Below are 25,742 nucleotides of genomic sequence, written 5' to 3'. Positions count from 1 at the left end.
GAGCGGAGGAGAGGGAGGAGTACCTTTGCCTTATTCCAGGAACAGCAGGGAGGCCAGTGTGGTTGGAACGCAGGCAGGGAGGGGTGGAAACAATGTCAGTCGCGGGAATTGTCTGAGGGTTTGCACAGAGGAGTGAGGAGATCCACCTCAGGCTGATGCCGTGAGACCAGACTGAAGGTGGAGGAGGCAGCACAGAAATGGAGACCAGTCAGAAGGCTGAGAGTCTAGGCAAGGTGAGGATGGCTCGTTCCGGTGGTGGCCATGAGGGAGGTAGGTACAGTGTGGCTCAATTCTGGATATACTCTGATGGTAGAAATGAAACATGCTGCTGTGTTAGGTGTAGGGCTTGCCAGAGAGAGGAGTGAAATGACTCAAGAGCATTTGGTCTGAGCACCTTGAAGCACAGAGCTCCACTTATGGAGATAAGAATGGTTCAGGGGGAAGCAGAAGGACCTGGAGCTCCGTTTGGGGCACGTTGATTCTGTGATGCCTTCTCCAGCAAAACAGGGTTGTTGTGTAGGCAGCTGGATGCGAGTCTGGAGTATGGAGGGCTGGGCTGGGTCGGCATGCACATCTGAGAGTTGTCAGCACAGATGGTTTTCAGGTGTCAGAAGTAGATGAGATTTCCTAGGGAGTATGTTCAGGGCAGGGAGGAAGAGGGACAAAGACTGAGGCTTGGGATTCTCCAACATTTGAAAGTTGAGAAGCTAGAGAGAAACAAGCATGGTGAGTGGGATAGGAAACAGGAGAGTGAACGAATTGCAAAAGCAACATTCCTAGCTGTGCCAACTGCTGCCAGCAGAAAGATTCAGACCAGGGCTGGCTTCAGGCTGGAGATGGCAGAGGTCATTAGTGACTTTAATGAGAATATTTTTGGTGGATGACGAGAACTTGAGTTCAAAAAAGCATGAGTCATATTAGATGTTAACACTGGAGTAAGCTGAGTGAGGGAAAACAAATTCTCTGCACAATTTTTACAATTCTTCTGTAAATCTAAAGGTAGCTCAAAATCAAACTTCTAAAAAATAAATCACATGAAAAAATAGTAATAATAATTAGCAGAACGAGAGCAGAAGAAGCAGAGATGAGATCACAGAAATTTTTTCATAAGCGTTCTCTGTAAAGGGCAGGAGAAACACGGAGTGGATGCTGGAGGACAGGAGCGGCTGAGGGGCAGTGAAGATGGGGCACACAACGGCATGTTTTCGTGCCCACGTGGAGGCTCCATGGAAAGGAGAAGCACTGACAAAGCACAGGAAGGGAACGTGGCAGGCATGAAGTCTGCTGGTCCGTAGGAGGAGGTGAAGTCATTGCATAGATGAGCAGCAGGGGAAATGGACCCAGAAAACACAGGAGGTTTAACTGCTTAAGGTTCACAGTCATGAGTTTAGGATGAGACCCATCAGTATGGTGGTGGCTCTTTGTCTAGCTGTGTTAACCTTCACGGATGCAAGTACAGAGTAGATGGAGGGTTGGGTTTGGCTGGGGCTAGATATTGCCAAGTGGGCCAGAAGGAGAAAGAGAGACATGAGGCATTAGGATGATTAAACAGTGTGATGGAACACAGGTGTCAGGAGGGTGAGGAAGCCCTCCCAGGGCCAGGGATGGTGGAGAGAAGGCAGGTTCAGTAAAGTGGAGTTTTAAATGACTCAGAGGATCATTGGAGTGGAAGATACCAGAGAAAGTGAGGTGGGAAGGTAGGGGTAACTGATTGGAAATGCTAAATTCATTTAAAAATGGATGTAGTTATTGATAATGACAAGATGCAGGTTTGGCCATGGGAGTGGGTGGTTGAGATAGTTTGGCGGTGAGATGGTGAAAGTTCCTGGAAAATTATCCATGTGGATATGGAAATTGCAAAGAAGCAGGGCAGGAGAAGTGGTGAAGAAAGCTGCCTGGCCAGCTGCAAGATCACAGGAATTGGCGACCATGGCAAGAGGGAGTAGCAGCGGCACAGTCAGAGAATACCCTTGGGGCAGTGGTGTGGAGGTGGTGGTGAGGACTAAGAAGCACCCGTGGGACACAGAGAGAAAGCTGCCATCACTAAGAGGTCGGCAGGGCACAGCGTCCCTCTGTTTCAGTAGGGATGCTTCAGGGAGTTCATACTCCTCCCTGGGGATGTCCCAAAACATCCTGGGGCTTTTCTGATTGACATGGTGTTGGAAGAGTGCTGCTGCCTTTTAATGGGCAGGGACTGCAGATGCTAAATGACTTATGTGTGTCAGCTGTCCCTCCCCGAGGAAGTGCCCTCAGCATGTGTGTCTTTCAGAGACCCTGTTGATTCTCACAGAGGTGAGAACAATTTGTAGTTACTGAAGACTGATGGGTACCTCATTTTACGTATAAACACAAAGTGTGTTTGCTGGTTTTAAGGTGCACCAAATGCTCCTGAATGTGACCTCTGTTCTTTCCTTTCCTGTATTTTTTGTGTGGAAATGGCTGTGATCTTATTTCTCATATCCAGACTTAATCATAATAGTAAGGGAGACAGCTGATGACATGTTTTCTAGGGTGTCATGCCCACGTATTTCCATAGGGAAATACACATTTTTCTCCTATATATGACAAGAGTGGATTGGCCTTTTTAAAAAATGCATATGTAAGTTACAATCTGACTTTTTTAAAATTGGAAATTATTATAGATTCACAGGAAGTTGCAAATGTAGTGCAAAGAGATCCCATGTTCCTCTCACTCATTTTCCCCAGTGGTGACATCTTGCCTTGCTAGAGTACAATATTGAGTCAGCAACTGAAATTGGTACAGTGTATGTGTATACTTCTATGCCCTTGTATCAAATGTGTAGCTTTGTATTATTGCTGCCAGAAGATACATCTTATCATTACAAGGGTTCCTCCCATACAATCCCTTCTGGTCACACCTCCCCTTTCTTCCTGTACCACCACCCCTAACTCCTGGCAACGGCTAACTGTGTTCCATCTCTATAACTTTGTCATTTCACCAATGTTCTATAAATTGGGTCATATAGCAGGTGAGACCATTTATATTTAATGTAATTATTCATATGTTAGGACTTAAATCTATTTTTTTTGTCTTCTATTTGTTCCCTCTGATTTTCATTTCTGTTTTCTTTTGCCTGCCTTCCTATGGATACTTGAACATTTTCTAGAATTCCATTTTGATTGATCTACAGTGTTTTTGAGTGTTCTCTCCCTGTATGGATGTTTCAGGGGCTGCTCTAGATCTCACATTCCATATAGATAAGTTATCAGTCTCCAGGTGTCAATATTTTACCAGTTTGAGACACATGTAGAAATCTTACCCTCCCCTGTTTAAAATACAGTTGTCTTAAATATTTCCTCTACACTCCTGGAGAACCACATCAGACAATGTTATACTTTCCACTTCAACTGTCAAACACAATTTAGGAAACTCAAGAGGAGTAGCAAAGTTTATTGCAGTTACCCTATTTTAGCTGCTTCCTTCCTGAGGTTCCAAGATTCCATCTTTCATCATTTCCTTTCTGTTGAGCCATTCCATTCCTTTCCGTTAGCCATTCTTTGAGGGTGGATCTGCTGGCAACAAATCCTGTTCGTTTCCTTTATCTGAGAATGTCTTGATTTCTCCTTCATTTGAGTTGACAGTTCTTTTCTTTCAGCACTTGAAAGATATCGTGCCATCTCCCTCCAGCCTCCATTGTTGCTGATGAGAATTCCACACCACTCAAATTGTTTTTCTCTTACCGGTATGGTGTCATTTCTCTCTCATTGCTGTCAAGATTTTTTCTTTATCTTTGGTGTTCAGAACTTTGACTGTCATGTGTCTTGGTGTGGATTTCTTTGGGCTTATCCTGTTTGGCAGGCTCTGCTGCTTCAATCTGTAGGTTTATGTCTTTTGTTAAATGTGAGAAATTTCCGGCCATTATTTCTTTGACCTCTTTTTCAACCACCCCCACCTTTCTCCTCTCCTTGGACTCCCATAACTGAAATGTTAGATCTTTTGTTACAGACCCACAGGTCCCTAGGCTCTGTTCAATTTTCCCCTTGTTCAGACTGGGTAATTTCTATTGTTCTGTCTTTAAGTTCATTAATTCTTGTTTTCTCCATTTGGCTGTTGAGCTTATCCACTGAGTTTTAAATTTTCAGTTATTATATTTTTCGGTTCTAAAATTTCTGTTTTGTTCTCCATTATATTTTCTATTTCTTTGCTGAAATTCTATTTTCATTTGTTTCAAGTATGCTCTTTACTTTCTGACACAGGGTCTCACTCTGTCACCCAGGCTGGAGTGCGGCAGCACAATCTCACTTCACTGCAGCCTCAACTTCCCAGGCTCAAGTGATCCTCCAACCTCAGCTTCCCGAGTAGCTGGGACTCCAGGCATGTGCCACCATGCCCAGCTAATTTTTGTATTTTTTATGCAGATGGGGTTTCACCATGTTGCCTGGGCTGGTCTCAAAGTCCTGGCTCAAGCTGATCCACCTGCTCAGCCTCCCAATGTGCTGTGATTACAGGTGTGAGCCACTGTGCCCAGCCTCAAGAATGTTCTTAATTGCTCAATGAAACCTCTTTCATGTGGTTGATCTACAGGGTCAGATAATTCCAACATTCATGTAATCTCAGTGTTGGCATCTGTTGACTGTATCTTGTCATGTAAATTGAGATTTTTCTAATTCTTGGCATAATGAGTGATTTTTGTTTGTATCCTGACATTTGTGGCATTATGCTGTGAGTCTTTCGTCTTCTTTAACGGTTTTGGCTGGCTTACTCTGACACCAGGCCAGTGGAGGAAAAGGGGGATCACCTAGTTCCAGCCAAGTGGGGCTGGAAGTCCATGCTGTCCACTTGGCCTTCCTTGGCCTCGTGGGGAGGTGGGGTGGGAGTCCAGTCTCCCCACTAGGCCTCCACTGATACCAACTGTTGGGAAGAGGAGGGTACCTCATTTCCCCTCCCTGTGCAGCCTCCACTGACACTGCGGGGATGGGGACCTTGTTTCAGCCAGGCAGGAGTACAAGTCCCAGGTCCCCACGCAGGCTTCTCCCATACCCCGGTGGGGGTCGGGAGGGTGGGGGAAGGAAAGGGGGAGGGGTGTCTCCTTACAGCAGGCAAGGGCCAAGGCCAAGGCTGCGTCCCCTCCATTTGTTAATGGAGTCAGGCTGCGATTTTTCTATGGGGTTTGGCTGGGGAAGGGTACTTAATTGTCCTCATGTTTTCTGATTTGCTGGGCTGCCTCTTTTCTGGGGCTTTGGCTAGAGATAGGAGGCTTGAGTTCTCTTCTGTCTATTCCTACTGGCACCTCTGGGTTGCTGGCTTTCCCAGCACCCATTCCAGGTTATAGGAGGGAAAAGAAAACTCGGGAAATTTACAGCCAGGTCCTTCCCAGCCCCTGCCTTCTCCCCTCCATGGTTCTGACTCTTTTCATGTTTGTTTTATGAATAACATCCAAGGCTTCTGGCTGTACTTAGCAGGATGAATAGGGAGAAGTGCTCTACTCCAAGTTTGTCTGGAACTGGAAGTATCTGCATGTGTGAATTTTATTCAGAATAATTAAGACAGATGAAAGTGCTATTTAATATTTGGTACAAAAAAGTAGTGTAAGACCCATTAGGCTTTGGCCATTCATTCTCAAGCAAGAAGGTGAAGGCAGCCTTGGAGATGAGATCTGCTGAGAGGTACTTTGTTGAGGACAGACTCTGTGACCTGCAGCACTGCAGGAGGTTGAGGTTGCTGTAGGGGGCTGGGACAGCCTAGGCTGTGCAAGGCCTGGCAGGTGGGCGCCCTAGTATCCTCTAGATTCTGCAGTTCCTTAACAGGAATGTTGGATGGGTTCTGGGGATCTTTTGTATGGACTGTGAAGTTCGGCCATGTGTTGGGATGTGGGGGAAGGAAAGAGCTGTGCTTTCTGTTACACACACAGGGGTGTCGAGGTGGGCCAAGGGGAGCCCCTTGGCAGTTCCTCAGTGGGAACTTACAGTACTGACTTAGAACATTGGTCAGGATCTCCAGGACTAGGTGAGACCTACTTGACCATAATGTATCAAATAAACTCTTGCATTTGGTGAGCTAAAATGGTACTTCATATTTTCACCTCTGTGTTCTCGTCTTGTCCACTTCTGACAACCAGAGGTGGATGGACAGGAAGAAAGAGATGCAGGCGTACTCAGCACACCATGGTGGCATGGGGTGGGGCCTGCCATCACCCTGGATGTGTGTCCTGGTGGGGCTCTGTGTTCCAGAGCCTTCCAGAAGCTTCTGCTTGAGGATATTAAATCTCATTGTGTGTCTGGAGGTGGGGGGTGGGGGTTCCTATTCTATTCTTGGTATTTCTCAATCTTTCGAAGCTTCTTTATTTCTGTGAAATCTTGGTCATTGATTCTTTGAATATTTCTGTACTTTCTTCTGTGAGACCCTGGGATCCAGGTGCTGAGGCTTTCTCTGCTGTGCCTCTTCATCTTCCTGGTACCTGCTCCATCATCGTCCTTTCTGCACGCCTTCCGAGCGAGTTCCCCCACATCATCTTCCAGCTCATTAATTCTGTTTTCCCTGCTATGAAGGCCTTCGTTGTCTCCATTATATTTCCATTCCCAGCATTTTCTTAAGGGGTTTCTTTGAACTGCTTGTTCCTGCTTCAGGACATTGCCTGGCCCTGCTACAGGGACTGCTGTGCCACGGGGTCCTGCTCCAGGCTCTGGGTCTCCTGAGCTGCCTGTCCCTGGGTCCTGCGCCTGAGTCAGTGCTCCCCTTCGAGCTCTCTGCCTCGGAACGTGCTGGCCCAGGGTCTCATTGGTGCCATTTCTCACCCTCCTCCAACTGAAGTCTCAGGTTCACCCACAGCCTGAGTGCCGCCCCCGGCTTGGCGCCCCTGCCCCTCCCCGGCACAGCACTTCCCCAGGGCCACGAGCTCCTCTCCCTGGGCTGTGCTCCAGGCCTGGGTGCAACGGCTGGGAGGAACTCACTCTGCTGCTCCTGGAGCCACTTCTGTCCCACCTCAGTGGGGTGCTGGCATTTGGGGAGGGCAGCAGCTCTGCTGTTTTCCTGGTGCTATGAGAAGAGAGGCCCTCCTGGAGCTGTGAGGGAGATGGTGAGTGCCCAGGGCTTTGCCTGGGTGCTGAGAAGTCCCCTTGAGACATCCTTAGCAGGAAGTGAGGTCATGAGGAGGAACCCATGGGAGAGACGGCAGCCTATGTGTGGCACTGTCAGGCTGCCACTGCATCCCTTGGGGGTGGCGTATTCATCCGATACGTCGAAGGCTCATTCAGGACGATCCAGCCTTAGGGGCTGCCCTGCCGCACAGGCTCAACTCAACCTGGGGTTGTGGGTGCCTCAGAGAAGACAACATCCTCCAGGCCAGATCCACCAAATTTCAAACCAAAACCTGAATTGAATGTCAAAGGGACAGGCTTGGGGGTGTGGGAAGCACGCATGGGGCTCAGTTGTCCTCCTCTGACCATTCCTCCCCAAAGCTTCTCCCTGCCTCGACCTGATTGTTTTTTTTAATTTTTAGTGGACAAATAATAATTGCCTATATTTATGGGGTACAATGTGATGCTTTGACATATGTATACAATGTGGAATTATTAAACCAAGCCATCACCTCACATACTTACGTTTTATGATGAGAGCAATGGAACTTAGCCATCACCTCACATACTTAACGTTTTATGGTGAGAGCAATGGAAACGTAATCTCTGAGCAATTTTGAAATAGAGGTTACTATCGGCCTTTCCTTGCCCGTGTTTCCCCCTCTGTGGAATGGGGAGGGTGGTGCTGATTTCAGCAGCACCTGCTTACAGGGTTAGCAGCTCATGGAAAGCATCTGCAACTGTGGGTGCCTGGAAAAGTGAGCCACAATCTCATTTTCCCACCTCCTGCTGCTGACCGCCACCAAGGAACCTAAGGGGACAGTCAGGCTCGGGAAAGCGGCACCTTAGCCCTCACACCGTCCGGTGGGTGGTTAGTGTCTTTAGTGTCCCCCATCACTCAAATCAGCCCGGGGCACAACAGCCACACAAAAAGCTCTATGGCCCTAAGGCGTGTGCGGTGACCCATCCAGCCCTGGCAGAACCACCAGGATACCAGAGCGCCTGGATAACAGCACCGCAGGGTGAGTGACTTGCCCAAGTCACACAGCAGCTCAGAGGCTGGAGTTAGCCCAGGAGCCTCCCCCACGGTCCCCACCTCTCCCCACAAGCTCCACTGGGATTCCCCTCCAGTGGCCCCGCTGTTCTTTCTGCAGGTGAGGGAGGCGAGGCACTGCATGGACACAGGACTGCACTGCCCAGAGCCTGCGGGCCTCCTCAGGGTCTGGCCTAGGGTCCTGGGGCTATAAGCAGAGGGTTCTAAGGTAAGGCCTGGGGAGTCTAGGGCTGGTGAATGGCCCGCTTGGGGGGTGCACCCACAATGACTGCACTGCTGACAGTTGTATGGAGCCTGGGGGACATGACTTCCTTCCCACTGCAGTGGTTGAGCTGCCAGGCAGCTTGACTGGGGCCTCATGCTGGGCTCTGGCCTCCCTTGCTCCCAGGTCACAGCAGGCTTTTGACAACTCCAATCCACAAAGGCTGAGACTCAGCGAGATCTGTGTCTGCCATGGGAGCTCTCAGGATTCCCAAACAGGCCCGGAGTGGTTGGGACTGGGGGTGCAGCCCCTGAGAAGAGTAGTCCTCTTTCCGTCCATCTCTCAGCCCCCAAGTCCAGCTGGCCCCTCATGCAGGCACAGCCACATGCTTCCTCATGGTGCTGCTGGAGGGAGGGTCGGGTGCAGCACCTCTCAGCTCCTGTGGGGCTGCTCAGTGCCTCAGGGCCCAGAGGACTTGGCACAGCCATCATCAGCCACTTTGCACATGTCCAGGCAGACAAGCTTCAAGAGGCCCTCCCTGGCAGGTTAGTGGCAGGTGGGCCTCACAGTCCTGCCTGCACTCCAGCCTCTGGGGCCAACTGATGGACAGGCTGAGCTCCAGTGTTCTCCAGCAGGAAACACCAGCTTGTCAAGTCTCCAGTTGATTCCTGCTCTTGATAAAGCCTGGGTTGCCCCCATGCTGGCCAGCATGAGGGTCTCCATGCAGCGTGCACATGCCCGCACCCTGCGTCCCCCTCAGCCCGGTGCACCCTATGGCCTCCGTGTTTCACAGCCCTTCTGCCCCCACCCCAGGCAGTGTGATCCTGCCACATGTCGGGTCCAGATGACATCAGCTGCTAAAAGATTTGTAGTGAGTGCCCGCCTGGTGAGTGCTGTTTCAGCTTCATCAGGGGGTATCTTGAGAGCAAGGTGCAGACCAGATTCCTCCTTGCATCCTGAAGTGTAGCACACAAATATTCTCCAGTGGGGTCACACCAAAGGCAGTTCACAGGCCCATGGGGATGTTGGTTAAGGTATCAGCCCTCTGGTCTTCTCCTGCATAAAGGCTCGCTCCAGCAAAGGCAGATGTTCCAGCACATCACAGCCACCACATCCTCTCCACCAAAGCCTGGATAGAGGACGGCTTACGGCACAATATTCTAGCCAATCCACAGACCTCTAGCAGTGATTTCCCAGGGATAGCCCACTGTCAGCATCTGTTATGCAGATTAACAAGCCACCAATTCCACCTTTGAAAACTAATTTCTAACCCTTGTAAAGCAAACTGGCTGAGCCTCTGGGGTGGATGACACAGACAGATGAGGTACCAGTGGCAGCCACTTTGCAGTGTGACTTTTCTTAGGAAACAATGGCTGCAGGCCAGAGTCTGAATCCTTAACTAGGCCACGCTGTGTTGTTACACCACACAGCCCATAGGCACGATGTCATTGCTGAAATGTCACAGAGACCTTCAGTCATAGGCATCCTAGGGCCATTCTGGCCTGGGCCTCACAGGAGGGGCTGTGGGTTGTGGTCACTCTGCCCACTGCTCCCTGACCTCCAGCCCGGGCCTGGCTCCTGAGCATGAGCCCCGGGCCCCACTGCAGCCTGGATTCTCCACCTGCCGTCCAGCTCAGGCTGGACGCCTGACCACTGTCCTGGCGGCCTGCCTGCTTGCGGCTCCCCAGCCCTCACTCCTGCCTGCCAGCAGCGACTGAAGGTGTTGGCATCTGTGACTTCGATGGGGCCGGCAGGGTGGGCTTCCCCAGCCCTTTCCCTATTCACACAGTCAGAGGAAACGCTGCAGCCCGTACCCTTACCTGCTGTCACGTCCGCATCCTGCCTGCTCACACCCCTCGTGTAGGGGCACAAGATCAACTGGGCCATTACCTCCTCCAGAAGCTTCCACGGTGGCAGGGAAGATGTGCTGGGAACCAGGCAGCCACAGTGATGGGTGTGCAAGAAGCGTTCAGGGGAGCACCAGGGGCTGCACGGGAGCAAGTTGGGGGGCTAGTGGCTTCCCTGGGGTGACAGGGATTTGGTATTTTAGACGCCTTGGCTGGGTGACCCTAAAGCCTCTGGCCTCTTTGGCTCAGTCCTGGCCTATAAAGTGGCGATGGCAATCAAACCTCCTCAAGCTGCTGTGCTGGTGAAGGTGCTCATAGGCACAGGCCTCAGCATGTGGCCAGCAGCTGGGGCTCAGTTCTTGTCAGCTGCTGCTGTTCTTCTCATGACGGCTATCATCGTTAGGGTAAGTTGGGGAAGGCCGGCTCTGTCTCTTCTTACAGTGGCAGAGGCCCTAACCTCTTCATGCCTCAGTTTCTTCATCTGGAAAATGGTGCTAGTGCCACCCATACTACAGGATTAAATGTGTGAACTGGGGTGCAGTGCTTTGCTCCTGCAGTGTGGGTGCTGGCACCATTGGTCTGCCTGGGAGCCGGGCTCAGGGGCACTTGCGCTGGGTACACTGGGCCAGGCAGAGCATCACTGGGGCTCGAGCAAGGGAAGGCCATGGTCAGAAATGTTTCACACGATGCCTCTCCAGAAAGAAAAAGGGCAGCTCCTCCCATCCAGAAGCTGGCCAGGCACTTACAGCTGGGTCCACTCTATTAGACATTAACCATTGCACAGAAGACCAACCGAGGCTAAGGTTACTGAGACATGATGACATGAGACAAAGCAAGGCCACTTCATGATGTGTCTCTGCCCAGACAAAGTGAGGTCACTCACTGTGCCACCCACAAAATACCAAGCAACCACTCTTTCAGCCAAAGTAAGCGACTGCCACTTCTGTCCCCCTGACAGCCTGTCTACACGTACCCCCTCTATAGATAGGATTTAGCCAGAAACCCAGTCGTGGCGTTGACCCACTTTTTGGCAATAGCCAATCTGAGCCAACCCCTGCCCTTAGAGTCCCCAAAATCACCCAAACCCAGGAGTATTTTCTTTCTAGCACCCCACCCGGGGCCTGGACAGTGGCAGGCCTGCTCCGCCCTGCAGCTCAGCCCTCTCCAGGCAGGTGTGCCAGCCCTCAGAGGCCCCCTCTGCTTCCCACTGCTGCACTTCCACAGGGCACAGCCTGTCCCTCCAAGAGACAAATCCCTCGAAGTTTTATAAAGCAAGTGAATTTAATTCAGAGAATAAGTTCTCTGGGTGATGGAATTGCTGGGAAGCCTGATGGGACAGTGATCAGCTCGGTCAACCATGGCCGGAAGCCGCCATCGCTGCAAGGCTGAGGGGACAATGGAGGGAAGTGATGCTGCCAGGACCCGCACGTAAGGGCGTTGAGAGGGAACCAGGCCACAGCAAGGGCCGCCCAGGGGAGCCAGAGCCCAAGAGGCAGAGAGAGGAGGGGAAGACACCCTAGTTTCTCCCCTTCCTCTCACGCTCTCACCAACGCCTGCCAGGAAGCCACTTGGCAAGGGAGCCTGGGAGCTGTAGGTCTTTGGTGCAGAGCCCAGCAGAAGGACAACAGGGGCAAACTGGTAGCTGCCCAGCCCCCAGGCCCAGGGCGAGGTGTGTGCACCCCTGCCCCTGCCCCTGGCCCTGGCCCTGCCCTTGCAAGTTGACTCCTTCAACCCTGGGCCATGTGAGCATCTCACAGGAGAGGCTGGGGCAGTCCAGGCCATTGGTAGAGGTTAGGGGGACAGCTTCCCTGGCTCTGGCCAGCCAACATGTTCAAGAGAGGAGCTGCCCAGAGGCGGAGGGTGCCCCATCCTCAAGGTGTCCTAGGGGAGGCCAGCTGGGCTTCAACCCCCGCACAGAGATAGAGTGTGAGTGGGGAAACTGAGTCAGAAACCTATGAAGAAGGGAGCCAGGGACAGGGTGCTCCTGTTGCTCTTCCAATGCTGGGTTCCACCGACTGGGAAAGGAAGCAGAGACTTCATTTCTTATCTCTGCCCCGTACCCTGGGCAGAACCGAAACTCCATGTGGGGAACTTGGGGCAGACAGGAGTGGATGTGGCTAAGGCCAAAGATTCTAGGTCTGTCCTCCAGAGCTCAGGCTCTGCAACAGGGGGGAATCAGGGATCCAGTGTGCTTCTTGTGGCCTCTTAGAGCTGAGAGTTGGGCTGTAACACCAACACCTACCAATCTCTCTTTTTAGCAAAACAAGTCTAGGCTTGAGACCGACACCTTCAGCCAGTCAGAATGTAATCACATTGTTCTGTTTTCACTGTATCTAGCTTTATATTCTACATCTGGTAAGTGATGCTGAAATTTCCTTTAGTGATTAGATTTAACATGTAGTGCACCTATTGAAAAGGCATTACAGCCGTGCACAGTGGCTCATACCTGTAATCCCAACACTTGGGGAGGCTAAGGCTGGTGGATCACTTGAGCCCAGGAGTTTGAGACCAGCCTGGGCATACAAAAATTAGCCAGGCCTGGTGGCACATGTCTGTAGTCCCAGCCACTCAGGAGACTGAGGTGGGAGGATCACCTGTTTAGGGAGGTTGAGGCTGCAATGAGCCATGATTGCACCATTGCACTTCAGCCTGGGTGTCAGGAAGAGACCCTGTCTCAAAAAAAAAAAAAAGGGGATTATATGGAGTAAAAAAGCTAATTTAAAATAAAATATATCACCTGTGACTCAAGTCTTGAAAAAAGTAATATATAAAGTACAAGAACAGGGAGAAGCTCTAATGTGGGCATAGGAATGCCAGGAGTTTGGAAAGGAGTTAACTATCTAAATATTGCCCTGTGGAAAGGCAAGTGCATGAGCCTGTGGAGGGTGTGAGTGGAGGTGAGGTGGAGGGCGTACAGGTTGGTGGCAGGACAGGCCCAGGGCCAGCTTTGCCCCTGCTCTGTGCTGTCTCCACTCCTGAGTGGTTTGGCACTCATGCTGGCCCACATCTGCTTTCCTCCCCTCCCTGGTTGTAGCACACTGCTCATTACTCCTGACCCATAGAAACACCAGCCTCTTGTGTTCCTTGGAGGAAGTGGCTCTGGAGGATAGCTGTCAACCTCCAAAATGCCCCACCGGGCTCCAAAGTGAACTCTGAGTTTAAATGGCAGAGTCCTGAAGATGTTCTCCAGCTTTGGCACCCAGATGCCTTCAGCAATGCTGCTGCAGTTAAATGGTTAGACAGTGCACGGTCCCTACGAGGATATCCCATCATAACCCAGCGCCCTCGTGTCTGCTGAGATGGTACACAGGTGCATTTGGACTTGCTCAGGGTGTGGCCAGGAGCCCCAGGTCAGCAAGGCGTGTTCATACTGGGGAGCTCAGGCAGGGTTCACAACGGCAGCTCAATGAGTACTGGGTGGGCTCCTGTCTTGGCCATGGTGCACAGCACGTGTATGGGCTTTGTATGGGGGCAGTGATGGGGTTAACAGTCTGAGCAGGGTGAAGAGGCCGAAGAAGAGGAGGATCTGATGCCCACATGCTAAGTTCTGGGCCCAGTGCTATGGCGGCCCCAAGCCTGTCCAGGCAGGAGCTGCACTGTGGGATTCTGCTGCTGATGCCTGAGGCTGGGCTGAGGGAACCTGGTCCCCCCCAGGGACTGAAGCTCTAGGAGCTCCTCAGCCCTGTCCAATAGGCAATAAGGAATATACCACCTACCAAATTTGTGGGACAAAGCTAAAGAGGTGGGTATTCTGAAGAAAATGTATAGGTTTAAGTTCATCATAAGGTGAAAGAGAAACAACACTACGCATTCCATTGAGGTTTAAAAAAATAGCAACAGAACAAATCCATGGAAATAAAATGAAGGGACAAAATACAAAGGCAGAAACCATTAACATAGAATGACAGAATAGTAAGAGTGAAAAAAATGATTTCTTTGAAAGAAACTTTGCTAGACAAAACATTGAGAAGACCGATTAAGAAAGATGAGAAAAGATGCATTTAAATAAAATATAGAACTATTATATAAAAGAAATATAAAAACTACTAATACAAAAATAAATGTGATAAGCAAAGTGGTAACTCCTTTACTCCTTAAAAGTCCCAGGAGGCCAGGCATGGTGGTTCATGCCCAGCACTTTGGAGGCCGAGGCAGATGGATCATCTGAGGTTGGGAGTTCGAGACCAGCCTGAACAACATAGAGAAACCCTGTCTCTACTAAAAATACAAAAATAGCCAGGCATGGTGGCACATGCCTGTAATTCCAGCTACTCGGGTGGGTGAAGCAGGAGAATCACTTGAACCCAGGAGGCGGAGGTTGCAGTGAGCTGAGATTGCACCATTGAACTCCAGCCTGGGCAATAAGAGTGAAACTCCTTCCAAAAAAAAAAAAAAGTCCCAGGAACAGGTGATTATAGGTGATTTTTCAAACTTTCTCATAAATAGACTCCAGAAATTTCTTTTCAGAAGAAAAGCTGTGAAATTTAGTTTTTGAATTCAAAACTGGTAAGGTCAACACAAGAAACATACCTAGATTATGTTTCCCTTATGTAAAATATCCTAAATAACACATCAATAAACCAAATGCAAAACATATTGCAAAATACAAAAATACAAAATATATTGCAAAATACAAAAATATGGTCAGATTTAGTTTATCTCAACTGCTAGGAGATTGCAGTTGCAAGGATGATTCAACACAATTCACTGTATTATTAGCCTACAGAAGATAACAAAATGATTAATACAAGATGACAGTAAATACAAGAAAAATACTTTGATAAATTTCAACACACAACACACATCTCTAAATAACTGAAAGATCAGGAAACCAAAAATTATAGTTAATGATATAAAAGATTTAAACTATACAATTAGCAACTTGATCAGAACTCTTCCATATATGGACATATAAAGAACGCTGCAATGAAAATGTACTTAACAAGTTTACAAAATTTACTGGGTTTATAATATCTATAAATTTCAAAGAATTGGTTTTATATTGCATTCTCAAGCAATGGAATCAAGTTACCATCAATAATAAAAAATGACCTTAGTGAACATGTTGGTGTGAGTGTCCACAAGCCCTTGAAGATTTTTTCCTGTTCTGAAAGTTGTCCAAAGTGTGTAAGTCTTCCTTGTGACTTAGAATCCCATGAGGAAAAAAAATGGAATGATACTTTCAGGAAAATCTGCTGACCTAGGAAAAAGAGTCAGCAAAAATATCCTTTAAAATAGAAGGCACAATTAAGATGTTTCCAGACAAACATAAGCTGAAAGAATTCCTCATGATTCACAGCATGGAAGTAGTTCTTCAGGCTGAAAGAAAATGATTCCAGGCAGAGGCATCGAGATTTTGGCAGGAAAGAAGACTGCTGGAAAGGGAAATATATGAGTAACTGTATAACAGCAATGGCTGTAAGTCTCAAACAATAATGTCTTGTGAAACTACCAACTTAAATAGAAGGCATTACAACAATAGGGCAAAAGCAGAGGGAAGAATGGAGTTAAAACTTCTGGAAGGCTCATGCATGATTTGGAAAAGTAGTAAAATACAAATATAAAGTAGGCTGTAATACATCAAGGGTACATATTTTAATCTCCAGAGTAACCATCAAAAGAATAATACACTAACGTGTAATTAAATAGTAATAGAGGAGGTACAATGGAATAATTAAAAAATACTTTGAATATTATGAAAGATGGCAGGAAAGGAGAAATAAAGGAACAAAGAGCAGAGGGAACAAAGAGAACACAAATAGTGAGATGGTAATGGTAATGGTATTAGGTCAATGATAGCAGTGATTCTGTTAAATATAAGTGGTGTAAACAATCCAGTTAAAAGACAGAGACTGTCAGACTGGATTGAAAAAACCAAACCATCGACCTGCTGCTTATGAAACACTTAAGAACATGAAGTGATTGAAAGTAAGGCAAGCACCAACCAAAAGAAAAGTACACAGGCAGTGGTGTCTACAGCTAATGGATCACAGGCAGTTATAGATTTCTTTGTTCCTTTTCCACCCTCACTGCTTCACCTGACTAGCCTGAAAAGGAAAAGTGGAATGAATATATTATCATCACACAAAACAGATGTTAACGTTAGAAGCATTGAAAGATGTCAAGTGGGACATCTTATAAAAAAGACAAATCATTCTTTGTCCCAAATTTGTTATATACCTAATAACATAACTTTAAAAATATAAAGCAAAAATCAACAAAACTAGAAGTAGAAATAGAATAAGTCACAATCAGAGTTGGAGATTTTAATGCCAACTCTGATGAAACAAGAAGATAAAAAGCAATAATAACATATATTTGAACAAAATAATCATCCAATTTCACCTAAATGACATATATGGAATATTATACCCCTAAATTGCAGAATTTTTAAGTACATGGGAAAATGTACTAAAATAGGCCAAAGGCTGTTCCACAAGCCAAGAGGCAACAAATTTCAAAAATTAATTTGAAGTAGATTATAGACCTAAGTATAAAATGTAACACAATAAACCTTCAAGAAAAAAATATGAGACTATGTCCATGACCTTCGGGTAAGCTATTAAACAGGCTTTTCAAAGTACTACCCAAAAGAGAAGATATTAATAAAAATTGGATATCCATAAAATTTACAACTTCTGTTGATTGACAGGTCCCATTTTAAAAGTAAAAAGCCACAAAGAAGATATAAGCAATACTTGTATCTGACAAAACATTTATGTATAGAATAAGTGCACACACACCACATACCCCACAACCAACCCAAGGAAAAAAAACCTGGGACAGTCACTCCACGAAATAGGATATATAGATGGCTATGTGATCTATCCTAGGTTTTTAAAAAAAGCTATCAAACACTGTATATTGTTGGGGAAACTGGGAATATTTGAGTATGTTCTGAATAATAGACATTAGGGAATTATTAATCTTGTCAGGTATGATAATGATAAGTGGTAGCGTAGGAGAATGCTCTTATTTTTGAGAGGTGCATGAGGAAGTGTCAGACATCTGTGATTTACTTTCAAATGGTTTAACAGATTGATAGACAGCCCTACAAATGGATAGATAATCCATATGCATGATACTATGCGTAAGTGTATTTGTTTGTATGAATAGAGACCAAGAGATAAAACAAAGGTTGCAAAGTATTAACAATTGTATACAGATGGGGGATATATGGGTGTTCCTTCTATTACTCCTTATAATTAAAATTCTTCAAATAGAAATGTAAAAATGCAATTGCAGTAGTCCCTCCTTATCTAAGGGGAGTATGTTCCAAGACCCCCAGTGGATGCCTGAAGCCACAGATGGTGCCGAACCCTGTATACACTGTTTTTCCTATACATAGCTATGATAAAGTTTAATTCATAAATTCAGCACAGTAAGATCAATAATAAAACAGAACAATTATAACTATATGCTGTAATAAAGTTATGTGAATGTGGTCTCCCTGTCTCTCAGCATCTTATTATACTATAGATCTCAGCAACCTCAGCAACCTATTTTTTTCATTCCTTATTAAGTGAAGAACTTTCACATTTTCACTTAAAGGACGCACTTTATGGCTTCTCTTTGGCCTATGTGAATTGCCAGCAGCACTCCTCTAGCGCCTTGAGGCCACCATTAGATAAAACAAGGGTTCCTTGAACACAAGCGGAGGTACCCCCACTGTGGACCTGATAGCCAAGACAGTGGAGTGACTAATAGGCAGGTGATGAAGACAACGTGGAACCTGAAGACAGCATGGAACTCTGGACAAGGCAGGCTCCACTCCCAGGGCAAGACAGAGATCTCATCACACTACTCAGAATGGTGGCCCCTTTAAAACTCAGAAATTGCTTATTTCTGGGATTTTTTAGTTGATATTTTCAGACCAAAGTTGACTGTGGGTAACTGAAACCTCAAGAAAGCAGAACCGAGGATAAGGAGGGACTGCTGTATACCTCAGGAAAGCTGAGAAGAAAATGTAAAAACAGATTACGAGAGGGAGCCCCACACGTCCTCCCAGCTCCCTGCAAGCAGCTCTCTGCAGGCTCTGCCCCATTTAGCAGGTGGCTTTGGGGGCTCTGTGTTCCTTGTTGGGCGTGGGGGAGCTCAGCCTGTGGAAGACTTTGGCAGCACTGAGGGGCCACCCAGGTGTTTTGGGGACACTGTGGGAAGCAGTGGTCAAGCAGCCCAACAACCTGGGCTGCCCCCATCCTCCGCAGCCCCTGGGGGGGCCAGCCGTGTATGCACCTGTCATCAACAGTCTCTTACATTTGCTCAGTCTTTTGCAATCAGCGTAAAAAGAGAAAAGCATCTGGCATGAGCCTTGCTGCCCTCATCCAAGAACAGGAAGTTTGTAAGAAAGCCTCAGGCTGTGTAAAAGGCACTTGCAGAAACAGAACCATCTTGAGAAACCACCACTCTAGAGAAGGCATCATCCAAAACACAGAGCCAAGAGAAAACTACGGAGAGCAGAAGGGGTGATCTTCAGGCTGGAAGGAGAAATCAATTCCCTGGTGCTAGTCTGAAGAGCTCCCTCTCCCCTCCCCAGCTGAGGGTCTTGGGGACCTGCAGCCCTGTCCCTCTGCACCTGCTCTGGGAGGTTACACGGATGCCTCATCTCAGGCTGGGTTTTCCTGGGTTTCCCTAGGCTATCATGTCCTGGAGACAGAATTGGGTTTCTTCAAGGTTAATTCAACCTTCTAATAGATCAATTATTTCAAATTCCAAAAGTATACCAAGAAACTTGGCAACCTTTCTCCTCCCTTCAATATGTATTTTTAATGATTTCTCCTTCACCATCAGCATAAGATCGGCAAAAGGTATACAAGCCCTGCCACTCAAGAGGTTCAAGTTTTGCTCAAAGTGCTGTGGATGAAGCTATAGTTTTTTGGGTAGTGCACATATTATTGGTATGAATATTGTAAGTGAATAACTTCCATACTAATGCTCTATCAATATCATACAGACATTATTTTAATTCTCATTAGTCCATTATAACAGCGATAATAATTGGAATACTAATTGGAATATTATAGAAATTCTATATGAGACTTTTAAACTACAATTTTGGTTTGTCAGGCTATAAGAAAATAAAATTTATTTGAGTTTCCTTAATAGTGATTATTTAAAAAGATAAACAAATAAGAATATCATATATCATAACTGTAGGATATACTTTAAAGTGGTATATTTAGAGGGAATTTTGTGGCCTTAAAAACTTGTAACAGCAAAGAATCAAGCCTAAAAATGAACTAGCTGTTATTAACTTTAAGAAATTACAAAACAAACAAGCTCACAATGAGAAGACACTTCAAAACACAGAATCAATGAGTCAAAAATAGATACTAATAAAACAGAAAAATCCATGGGAAGTTTTCAATATATACAATATTTGAAAAGAAAAGTAGGGGTACAGCCATTATAGAAAACAATATAGAAGTCCCTGAAGAAATTAAACCTAGAAGTACCATATGACCCAGCAATGCTTCTTCCGGGTATGTACCCAAAAAAGATGAAATCACCACCTCATAAAGATACCTGCACTCCCATGTTCATGGCAGAATTATTTACAATAGCCAAGATACGGAAACAACCCAAATGCCTATCAATGGATGAATGGATAAAGAAAATATGATTATATCCATATATATAATGGATATAGAATATTATTTAGCCTTTAAAAAGGAGATCGTGCCATTTGCCATAATATGCATGGGGAATGATGAAATAAGTCAGACACAGAAAAAAAATTGCACAGCTTCCCTTATATGTGGAATATTAAAACAGAACAAAGAGCTAAAATACAGAGATAGAGAAAGAAGCAGTGGTTCCCATGGGCTGGGAGTGGGGAAACTGGGATATGTAAGTCAAAGGATACTAAATATACGTAGGCTGAGCAAGCCTAGAGCTCTAAGGTACAGCATGAGGAATAAAGCTAATGAAATGGCATTCTACTAGGGGTTTTTGTCAAATAAGTAGATTTTAGCTCCTCTTGTCGCCAAAAAAAATAACAGTGAGATGACAGATATTAGTCAGCTTCACTATGGTAACCATTTTACTATCTGTATGTATCCCATAACATCACGTTGTAAACCTCAAATATACACAATAAAATTTTAAAGAAAAATGGAATACAGCACATAACAAGAAATACAGCAAGAAATAGTATGGAAAACATGCTAATAAATTTGAATAAGCAAAATACACTATATATATATACAGATATGGCTAGGTCTTAAACTAATGAATGAAAAATTGGAGAAAACATGATTTATAGCATAGTATCATTTATTTAAAATTTTTTAAAAGCATGCACCGTACATTTTACTGGTGTGTGCATTACCCCAGAAGGTGCTGATGGGGTGAGGAGTGAGAAGAGCACACCTGCAAGGACCCAAGGGCGCCAGCGCTCTGAACGAGTCAGCATTTCCTATTCTGTGTCCACTGGAACACACAGGGTTTGGAAGCTTCTAGGCAGAGCCCACAGCAAGTGCTCACTGGATTCCATGGGTTCCAAAGTGCTTGAGTGTGTGGTTCCCTGGAGGACACACCAATGCTGGAAGAGACAGCAGCAGGCCCCACAGGGTGGCCAGGGATGCGGGGGTCCTGCTGAGGGTCTTTGCTGAGGAGGGGCAGAGAGAGTCCTGGGCTGGAGGGTGGCACAGGTGCCCAAATACCAAACCTGGAGGCCTATTCTAACTGAGCGCTTCTACAGCTTGGATTGAGCTTAAATAAGCTCATTTTACAAGGTTGCATGCATGCATATTTGAGGACTTACAGCAAATCTACTAGAGGGCGGGCCCAGGACAGTCTGGGGAAGAGAAAAGGTGCCAGTATCAGGGTTGAAGGGCAAACAGAAAAACAAGAAAGTAAAGAGAAATAGCAAATAGAGGGGCCTTGCATGAGTCCAGGAGGTGTACTCTGTACTGAGGAATAGTAAACAACTTAGATCTGAGACTCTTCCAAAAACTCAAAGTCCACAGCTGGCTGGGCTCCACCAGACATGTCTCTGATTTTTGGGTGGGTCTGGGTCTACAGGGCTGATTAGCACTCAAAGAGGCGGCGGCGGGCCCTGCAGGGTGACCGTGAGGAGGAGCGGGAGCAGCCGGGGTCCAACTGAGAATCTTCAATGGGGGAAGGGGGCAGAGGGCGGAGCTCTGAACTGCAGCAGGGCAAAGGCGCCCAAATACTGAACCTGGAGGCCCATTCTGAGGGAGGGGCTTTGCATGTCTTCAAGTAGGGAGCTCCTCTGGATGGTCCCCCTACGGCAGCCCTGGGGGCTGAGCTGGCTGGAGTCCAGCATCCCACCTGGGGACAGTGGCTGGAGGTGGCCCCGCCCAGAGTGGGAGAAGCCAAGGAGTAGGTGGGTGGGAATCTCATGGGGAAAGGAAATAGGTTGGGGGCCAAGGCAGCCAGGTACGGGCTTCCTATGAGGGGGTCAAAGCTGGAGGTACCCCTCCAATACAGCCACACTGAAGGCACCAAGGCAGCTGGAGGGGGATAACCCATCCAGAGATACCCACCATAGAGCACCCACGGGTAAGCCCAGAAGGCTGGGTAAGCTTGTGGGGAAAATCCCATGCAGGAGTAGATGACAGGCCAGAGGGCCAGGTCAGTTACAGGCTGGGCTCCCAAGCAGGTACAGGAACCATAGGCAGAGCCCATGGCCACCCAGGGGGTTGAGGCTGCCAGAGTCCCGTGGGCTTCCTCGGAGGCCTCGAAGGCACGGCGGACCTTCTGCTCTGCTTGTTTCTCTGATGCACCTGTGCCCATCTAGATGAGCTGCGCTCTTCAAAGCCCCGAAGTGTCTGGCAAGTGCACTCCTCCGCAAGCTGAGGCCACACACACCTCAGGGGGCTCCTGGTATCTGTGAGGTGAGCAGACAGCCAGTCAGAGGGCAGGGAGACCAGATTGCACAGGAGGGGATGGGAGGAGGGGGACAGCTGGGGGTGAGGTGACAGAAGAGCCAAGATCAAGGCATCTCCAGGGAGGATGAGGAGCAAGGTGTCCTGGGTAGGAACGAGTGGCCCCTGCAGTGGGAGGGGTGCACAGCAGCCATGTGAGGCATTTTCTAGGGACATCAAAACAAGTTCCAAATTCAGTTCCTCATGCTTCCCTCTACACAAGTCACAGAGACCAAAGACTGGAGAGTACCGTTGGCCAAGTCTGTTGGAGACCTGCTGGAGGGAGAGTTAAAGATTCAGCAAAGCCCCTAAGCTGACAGATGAAGGAACAGCAAAGCCAGAAATCCACAGGGGCCACCCCAGTGCAGGGGCTGCTGAAGGGGCAGACAGGTCCCGGAGTACTTTGTCCTTGACAGACGCTTGCCCCACAAAGCAGGACCTCCCAAAACATTTCCTCCAAAGGACGCAGTGTCTGAACACAAGGCCTGTTAGGTTTCTCCTGGAGTGTTCTGGAATGTTCTGAACAGCATATTCAGCACCCACACCTGATACAGTGAGGACATGATGGAAAGGAAGTGAAGGAAGTGAAGAGATGATCAAAGGCCCAGCGTCCAGGAGAGGGCACACCAGGTAGCACCAGGTGTTTTTCCTCAAAACGAAGGTCCCCCAGAGGAATCTCCTTGAAATTTGGAGCTGTTTCTGAAATAAGAACTGATGCGCAGTACATGCTTTGACTGTCTTAGGTGACAAGGATGTGGAACAGAGAGATGGTGGAGGGGTCCTGTGGCCAGGAGAGGACACCCCCAGCCCCAGCATCAAGGAGCGGAGGCTGGTGCAGTCAGGTCCCCTGGGGTCCTGAGGGCTGGGGTCAGGGGCAGCATGGAATGGAAGAAACTGAGGCATAGCTGACTGGAAACACCCCACAACCTCCAGTCAGGTGAACAAGAGGACCCTGTATGAGAAAGAAACCAGCCAGGTGCCTCCAGAGTCCTTTTGGCAGAGCCTAGAGGGAGGCTGCCCATTGGAGTCAGGAGCTGAGCAGATGAGGACACTGGGAAACCTTTCAGGGTACAAGTGAGGGCAGGGAGGGACTTCCTGGGGGCAGGGACAAGAAGTCAGATCACGAAGGTGCCCCGGAGTGCCTGCCAGAACTCTCAGGGCGAGCACAGCAGGGAGCCTTTGAGAAGCTGCTCTACCAGCTTTGTGTTTCAGGAGCCTCTCTAGATCAGAGGGTGGACCACAGATGGAAGAAACCGGCCCGGGAAAGGAAGAGAAATGGATGTAAGGAGAAGGAGAGGAAGGTGCCAGGCAGATGCTCAAGTTTCTGTCTTGAGCAACTGGGATGTGCCAAGGAGCCACTCCCAGATAGTTAGGTGTGTGTGGGCTGAGTGGGTCTGGTGTATCTCTTCTCTCCTCCACCCAGGCAAAACACAGTTACAGGGGAAACTGGAGATCTGACAGTGGTGTTCCCCCTCCTCTCTGCCATAGCGTGGGAGGACAGGTTTAAGGGAAGAGAGCACCAGCGCTCTTTCTCCTGGCTGGGGTCCTGGACCACGGGAGGTGCTCAGGTGTGGCCTGATGCTCTGAGACGGAAGCTTGGGCAAGGTCAGGGCAGAGGGCCCTGTGTGGCTGAAGAAGCATTCATTTCCTCCCGAATGGGCAGAGGACCTGGGGTGGAGGACAGGCCAGTAGCCCCAGGGAGGATCTTCTTGAGGGACCTGAAGGACACACAATGACAGCCAGTGACAAGAAAGGAGCTTAGTGTTTCATAGATGCCTGCAGGGACAGAAGCTGAGGACCAGTGGGAGGAGGCCCAGCTGAGATGCCCGCAGTTTAGATGTGGACCACTGACCAAATGGCCCACCCAGAAATTTGAGGCAAAGACACCCTGGCCCCAGACTGCAGGAGCCAACTCCTGGAAAAGGGGGCAGGAGGAAACCGAAATGCACTGAGAAAGTCTCAAGTGCCCAAGGTTACCCATACTGAGGAGGAAATCCCTCTTCCCCAACTGCCCAAAGGTAGCCTCTAGATGGAAAATCAGTTCTGGAAAAACACACTGCATTGTATGTACTTCTGGCCTGTGATACGCATATCCTTGCAAGTTCAGATCATCTCTAGAGCAAGCTTGTCCAACCTGTGGCACAGGACGGCTTTGAATATGGCCCAACACAAATTCATAAACTTAAAACATTACGGGATTTTTTAATAATTTTTTTTTTTTTAGTTCATCAGCTATCTTTAGTGTCAGTGTACTTTATGTGTGGCCCAAGACAATTCTTCTTCCAGTGTGGCCCAGGGAAGCCAAAAGATTGGACACCCCTGCAAGAGTTAACATGCACAAATGCCTAGTTGGTTTCTCAAAAACTTAAGTAATATGGTGGAGAAGGCCCTTTGTGCATGATACCAAGACAAGAAAATATAGGCAGATAAAACTGGCTATTTAAAAATTGAATATCTGGTTAAAAAAAAAAGCCACAAAATTATCATGTTCAAAATCAAAAGACAAACCACAAAATAGAGGGGGATATCTCCAACATGTGGCAGACCAGAGCTAATCATATGTCAGATACAGACAGCTCTTGCTAGTCCACGGCAGGTAAATAAGACCTTATCAACAATCTCGCCCAAGGGTAACCACAAGCAAGCCACAGAATAAGCTACACAAAATCATGTAAAAATGTTCCACTTCACCATGTTTTAAAAAAAAATCAAATTACAAAAATGGAAATTTGATTTTTACAATTAATTTGATAAAGGATAAAGCCCTATACTGGCTTTTCAAAGGATATGGAGAAAAACATGCTGGTTTTGTTGTTTACTCTTTAGTAAGTAAAGAGTAAACAGCTATCAAATTCAAAACCCGATTTCCTTGTCCGAAGAAGCCAGACTGCCTTCATCTGGGTCCTCTAGGGCAGGCCTGGGAGCTGGGCAGAACAGAGAACACATTAATCTGGGCCTCTACCCACACCTCGCAGCTGCAGCGGGTGGAGGGATGATTCTGCGAGGCGGCAGGCAGGAGGGTCCTGGGCTTGGCTTTTAGGAGAGGGGCTGAGGCTGAGGGAACAGGTTGGAGAGAGCTGTCTCATAGGGTGGGGTGCGACGCGGACACTTTCAGGCCTGCTGAACTGCAAGAGAAGCAGGGAAGGGGCGGGAAGGAGGACAAGGGAGATGCCAGGAGTTGGGTGGGAGAGGGCGGAGAGGGTGGTGTCAAAGAAGGTCCTCAGGCCCTCGCCCCACCCCTCAGCCATCCCATCAGGCTAACTTTGTTCTTTCTCGCTACTTACCCACGTGGTCTTTCTAGAACGTTTCTTTCCAGCGAAGTCCCTGAAGTGGTTGAGGTTTGTCAACAGAGTTGAAATGCTCTCGCAAGAGGTCTTGGGGCTCCCTAGGCGTTGCTGTCCCAGGTCCGGGTGGCGGCAGGAGACCACTGGAGGCCCCGGGTTCCGAGAGGCTCAGGAGCGCAGTACGCCGGGCTTTTACGGGAATGCGCACAGCCGCGGGGCGGGGCCTGGACTCCTGGCGGTGGTCAGAAGAGGCCCCAGTACTCAATCAGTCTCTGAGGTGTAGACCCCGGTGGGGTTGGTGGGGTTGATTGGGTCAGCTGCTTATCCCAGAAATGAGGTGGAACTCAATTGTATTGAGGGCTACGCCGAAGAGCGCAGAGGTATTACCAGGGTATGAAGACGTTCCCCTCTCGGATGGGAGGCATC

At 47.9% G+C, this 25,742-nt stretch overlaps 1 protein-coding gene across 1 annotated transcript; it reads right to left on the bottom strand.

Moving 5' to 3' along the window:
* Positions 1–20,398: 20,398 nt before the first annotated feature.
* Positions 20,399–25,461, bottom strand: PRR23E (PRR23 family member E). The gene is made up of 2 exons (XM_054482669.1): positions 25,317–25,461; positions 20,399–21,995 (listed from the first exon to the last, which is right to left on the bottom strand). Exon 2 carries the CDS (start codon positions 21,899–21,901, stop codon positions 21,173–21,175), a length of 729 nt encoding a protein of 242 aa, XP_054338644.1. The 5' UTR covers positions 21,902–21,995; positions 25,317–25,461; the 3' UTR covers positions 20,399–21,172.
* Between the last annotated feature and the right edge of the window lie 281 nt (positions 25,462–25,742).

This window comes from Pongo pygmaeus, chromosome 2, assembly GCF_028885625.2.
Source record: "Pongo pygmaeus isolate AG05252 chromosome 2, NHGRI_mPonPyg2-v2.0_pri, whole genome shotgun sequence".
NCBI classification, from domain to species: Eukaryota; Metazoa; Chordata; class Mammalia; order Primates; family Hominidae; genus Pongo; species Pongo pygmaeus.
This window is presented reverse-complemented; position numbering and strand designations above follow the sequence as displayed.